Source organism: Physeter macrocephalus, chromosome 13 (assembly GCF_002837175.3).
Source record: "Physeter macrocephalus isolate SW-GA chromosome 13, ASM283717v5, whole genome shotgun sequence".
Taxonomy (NCBI): Eukaryota; Metazoa; Chordata; class Mammalia; order Artiodactyla; family Physeteridae; genus Physeter; species Physeter macrocephalus.
Genome location: NC_041226.1, coordinates 86920660 through 86925855, shown reverse-complemented (window position 1 = coordinate 86925855; position 5196 = coordinate 86920660). Strand labels below are relative to the sequence as shown.

Sequence of the window (5196 nt, the reverse complement as noted above, 5' to 3'; positions counted from 1 at the left end):
TGCCAATGCAGGGGACGCGGGTTGGGGCCCCGGTCCGGGAAGATCCCACATGCCGCGGAGCGGCAGGGCCCGTGAGCCGTGGCCGGGCCCGTGAGCCGTGGCCGCTGAGCCTGCGCGGCCGGAGCCTGCGCTCCGCAACGGGAGGGGCCGCAGCAGTGAGAGGCCCGCGTACCGCAAAAAAAAAAAAAAAAAACCAAAAAACAACAACAACAAAAAAACTGGTCTCAAAAGGACAAACCCTTCTGAGGAAAGATGTGCCGAAAACTGGCCACAGTGGCTGGGTGCCCTGAGTGGGAGAGAGAGTTACTTTTCCTTATATACTCCTTTGTGTCCGTATCACTGTTTTAATTTTAAAAATGCACTAGTAAAATTAATTTTAGTACATTTGAAAAATGTGTTAGTAAATATATGACTCAGCCTATATTGAAGTAGTCAGTATTAAAGCTCTTATTTTAAAAATATGATTCCCAACCACCATTTTAAATAATAATATTGAGAATTTGTTCTTGGCTACTCATTCACCACCATGATTGTTGCTGCTGTTATATCTGTTTTATATTTAATAATAATTGTTAGTCAATTCAAATGAAAAGGCCGGTGTTGACTTAGATATTTGATTCCCAGCCTGCGTGTCTCCGGGTGGAGAAGCAGCTCCCACTGGTCACTTGCTGAACCTCTCATCCCACATCTGTGCTCCCCCCGGGCAGGTGGGCCAGGGAAGAGGTGGCACCGGAGGGGCACTGGTGTCCTGGGAGCATGTGGGCCCAGCCTGTGCTGCTTTTTCCTTCCTTCGCTGCGCGGCTTGTGGGATCTTAATTCCCCGACCAGCGATTGAACGCAGGCCCTCAGCAGTGAAAGCGCCGAGTCCTCACCGCTGGACCGCCAGGGAGGTCCCCAGCCTGTGCTCTTGATGGTCACCTAAGGCAAAGCTGCAGCTCTTCCTGGGCCACCCCTCACGCTCCGTGGGGACAACTGAAGGACCCCATGTCCCAGAGATGGCTGCCAGCTTCTCTGAGCGGTTGATGAGCTCTTGGAAAACAGTACCAACAGCTTTAAGTGCGTGGCCCCGTTGAGCCCGGACAAGCACCCTGTGAGGCTGCAGAAGGGGCCGTCCCTGTTCTGCAGTTGAGGAAACTGAGGACCAGAGACAGAAGGCACCTTGGCCAAAGTGGCACGCTCAGCAGGTGGGGAGCCCAAGCGGACCCCGACGTGTGTGAGCCCAGGGCCTGAGCCAGTAACCTCAGCAGTACGGTCTCCTGAAGGAAGGGGCGTGTACAGACAGTTGGACAAGGGGTTGGTTGCTTTAGAAGAACCGTGATGTGTAAACATCTGGTGTCGTCTGAGAATTGAAGCCAGGCGTTGGGACAATGTCAGAGGTGACATAATCAGGGTCTTAAGAGTCGGGGGAGCCTCAGGGACCAGGCTGCCCACCCCCTTCACCTGAGGAGACAAGCGTAGAGAGACAGAGTGCTTACCTAAGGTCACCCAGGGACCTGGTGACCGAGGGCCCACCCCCACCGTCTCTCAGCAGCTTCCTTCACAGGGAATTTATCTTGAATATTTTAGCTCCATCACCCTCATTGCTAAGGGGTTCACAAAACTCTCTCAGGTCCACCCTCTCCCCAGCAGGGCCTCGAGCTCTGAGCCCCGCTGGCCTCCTTTACAGCGGCCGTGACTATGAATGACCAGAGAGGCCTCGAGGACTCTTGCTGTGGTGCCAGATTCTAACCTGCCTGCTTTCTTTGATGCACTGCCAAATTTTCCTTGGGTTCCGGGACTGCATTTGGTTTTTCCATATTGAAACCCCGTCAGTCCGAGCTGGTGTGGCACCCTCTGCCCGGCTCCTCATCACTCACCGTCCCTGAGGCTTGATGTGACACCCCATGGGCTGTAGGGTCTGTTGGGAAGGGGCACAGTGACCCCTGGCTGAGTCTTAGGAGGATGGACGTTGCCTAGGCCCCCTGGAGCTTCACTTCTCCCACCCCCTCCTCTCTCTGCTTCCCTCTCCTTTCAGGGCCCAGCAGGGCTGGCTGTGACGCTCTGAGGCTCTTCCTGGCTCTGACCAGAGGCAGGAAGGTGTGGCGAGCAGATCGGGGGTCTGCGGGCCAGAACCAAAGGGAAGGGGCGGGGGTGTTCTCTGTGACCGCGGAGGCCAAGGAGAAGGGCCCTATTCTGGTGTGATTTCAGGCAGCCCTAGATGGAGTCCTGTGTGATCTTTTGTACTTCAACTAAAAGAAGACCCACCAGGAAGACAATCCGGCCATTGCCCGGGGGGAGGCATCCACCCTTCTCTGGGCAGATCAGAGAGTGACCCCCAGGGTGGGTGCCACAGCTAGCTCCTCCGGGGTCCAGGCCTTGGGAGGCGATGGGCCTTCCCCTCTCTCATTTGCTCTAGCTGGCTGGGGACTGAAGGTCCTTTGCTTTGAGGAATAACTGGCTTCCACCGAAGGTGTGGCGGGCCCCTGGGCTGTCCCAGAGGGCGGGGTCGGCACCACCTCTGGAGCAGGCCTTCCGCTGCCTCCCTGGATCGTCACTGACCGCCGGCACCGTGTCCCTGGGGCAGGTCCTCCCCTGGGAGCAGCAGAGCCCTGTCACCATTTGTGGAGTTCTCTGCCATAGACCTAGGACATGGCAAACGGATCTTGTTTAAGGCTGTGTGCCCCAGTATTTCCGGGGGTGGAGGTGTTCACTGAACTGAATGCTTCTTTTTTAGCCGCGTGCAGGGAGTCAGGCAGAGCCCTGTGATGGGGAGAGAAGGGTATGTGACGTGGTGCTGCCTCGTGGTCGATCTGGATAAGAGATATTTCCAGAACGTCATCAGGCAGGGTGTGACCGAGAACCACAGGGTGCCCCGCAGGCCACGCTCCTTGGGAACGTCTGGCTCAGCCCCGAGACCTGAGAGCTGGCTGACTCTGCTTCCCCTCGGAGAGAAAGGAAAAGTTTTCTAGCTTTCCTTCTTCCTTTACTTCGGCTTGCGGCAAGGTTTCTGTCCCATTGCTGTCAGTTTGGGAGCTCCTGTGTGGCCAGGAGACAGCTCTGGTCCCAGCAGCAGAGCCAGGACAGAGACAGCGCGAAGTCCAGGCAGAGGGGGGCAGGAGGGCAGAGCAACCCAAGGCCTTCCACGTCTGTGCAGCTTGCCGGGGATAGCTTGGAGGAAAGGGACCCAAGTGTGCCTTTCTTGGGGCTGAGACCGTATCCACATCTCCACGGTGGGCACCAGGACAGCCCCTCCCGGCTGTGAGGGGAACCCCCCGCCCCACCGGGCTGCTGCCTTCCTGATCTCCTTTTGCCTCCTTCCCTACAGATGATTCCTCCAGACCAGGAGCTGCTGGTGTGGTACGGAAACTCACACAACACCTTCCTGGGGATCCCTGGCGTGCCCGGGCTGGAGGAGGAGCAGAAAAAGAACAAGCATGGTAGGCAGTCCCCGTGAGGCCACAATGGCAAGGGGGCCACGGAAGCCGGAGAGAGAGAGAGAGTGTGTGTGAGAGTGTGAGAGCGTGAGTGAGTGTGTGTGTGTGTGTGTGTGTGTGTGTGTGTGTGTGCGCGCGGCTGTGCGCTTGGCAGGGAGGCTCCTGGCCTCTGGGACCCTGGTTCCACGTCCAGCAGCATCAAGCACATGAGACTTACTGGTTCAAGGAGGCCAATGCCCCTGGAGCCGCTGCCATGGTCCAGGCATAGATGGAAGACAGTTCTGACTTTGGACAAGACAGACTGTCTGGGGGCAGATTGGGTGGAGGAGCAACGGGCCAGGCAGTAGGAGACTGGATTGAGTTCCAGTTCGGCTGTGCGGTCTTAGGAAATGGCTCGGTGCCTCCGTTTACCCACCTGTAAAAGGATGTTGGGCGAGATGGTCTCTAAGCTCCCTTCCAGCTTTCGCAATCTGTATTTCCCTGCCCTGTCCCTGGTGCTGAGCCGGGCCCAGAGTAGGTGCTCAGTATAAACCTGTTGAATGAAGGCAGAGCAGAGTGTGCCTGTGTGTGTGTTGCAGCGGGGTGGGGTGGGGCACTGACCATCATGGTAGAGACCATTTGCTCAAGACCTATTTCCTGCCAAGTATTGGGCTAAACCTTCTACAGGTGTCATGCCACATGGGTCCTCATAAAACCCTGGTGATATTTGGTTATCCTTATTTTTAGAGGATGAATCTGAGGCTCAGGAGCTACTGTTTATCCAGCGCTTGCTCTGCAGCTAATGTTTCACAAACCATTTCTCTGATCCTTACCGCAACCTTTTGGGCGTGATGCTATTATTACTTCCATTTCAGGGATGAGAAAAGTGAGGTGCAGTAAATATTCAGTAAATATTTGTGGGATGAATAAATGAAAGGTTTTGGGGGGGAGAGAAGGAGTTATAACAGTGACTACCATTGATGGAAGGTTACTATAAACCTGGTACTTCCCCATATCCGGCCTCAGGCAGGTAAAGTGATCAATACAGAGTAATCTTCAAAGACGTCAGTTTTTTGTGATCATCTCGTGTAGTCGTGCATAGCCCCGTGAGGTCGTAGTAGGTTCCCATTTTACGGATGAGAAAGTTGAGGTTTCCCGAAGCTAAGTCACTAAGTCCCTGAGATCTCGCAGCATGGTCTGGAGTCCAACTCCTATTTGATCCCAGGCCAGGGCTCTTGCTGCCCCTACCACCCCTCTGCCAGCGCCAGCAATCTGCGCAGTGGCCACCCTGACGATCGGAGGCGGTTGGGCCCTGGGAGGGGCGCACGTGGGGGAGGGGTACGGGGAGACCAGGCCGCGGCCGCGCGGGTTCTAACGAGGCTGCTCTCTCTCTCCCCCTCCCCGCCTGCCCCCCGGGCCCCTCCCGCGCGTCCAGAGGACTTCCACCCGGCGGACCCGGCGGCTGGCACCTCGGGCCGCATGCGCTGCGTCATCTGCCACCGCGGCTTCAACTCGCGCAGCAACCTGCGCTCGCACATGCGCATCCACACGCTGGACAAGCCCTTCGTGTGCCGCTTCTGCAACCGCCGCTTCAGCCAGTCGTCCACGTTGCGCAACCACGTGCGCCTGCACACGGGCGAGCGCCCCTACAAGTGCCAGGTGTGCCAGAGCGCCTACTCGCAGCTGGCCGGCCTGCGCGCCCACCAGAAGAGCGCGCGCCACCGGCCGCCCAGCGCCGCGCTGCAGGCCCACTCGCCCGCGCTGCCCGCGCCGCACGCGCACGCGCCCGCGCTCGCCGCCGCCG

The 5196-nt window shown here is 57.5% G+C and overlaps 1 protein-coding gene across 1 annotated transcript in view; it reads left to right on the top strand.

Annotated features, from left to right (window-relative positions):
- The window catches only part of PRDM12 (PR/SET domain 12), a 14439-nt gene that overhangs the window by 8699 nt on the left and 544 nt on the right, over window positions 1-5196 (top strand). The window contains exons 4-5 of the mRNA XM_024126094.1: window positions 3305-3416; window positions 4828-5192. Of these exons, the coding sequence (XP_023981862.1) occupies window positions 3305-3416; window positions 4828-5192 (477 nt within the window). The remainder of the gene's footprint in view (window positions 1-3304; window positions 3417-4827; window positions 5193-5196) is intronic.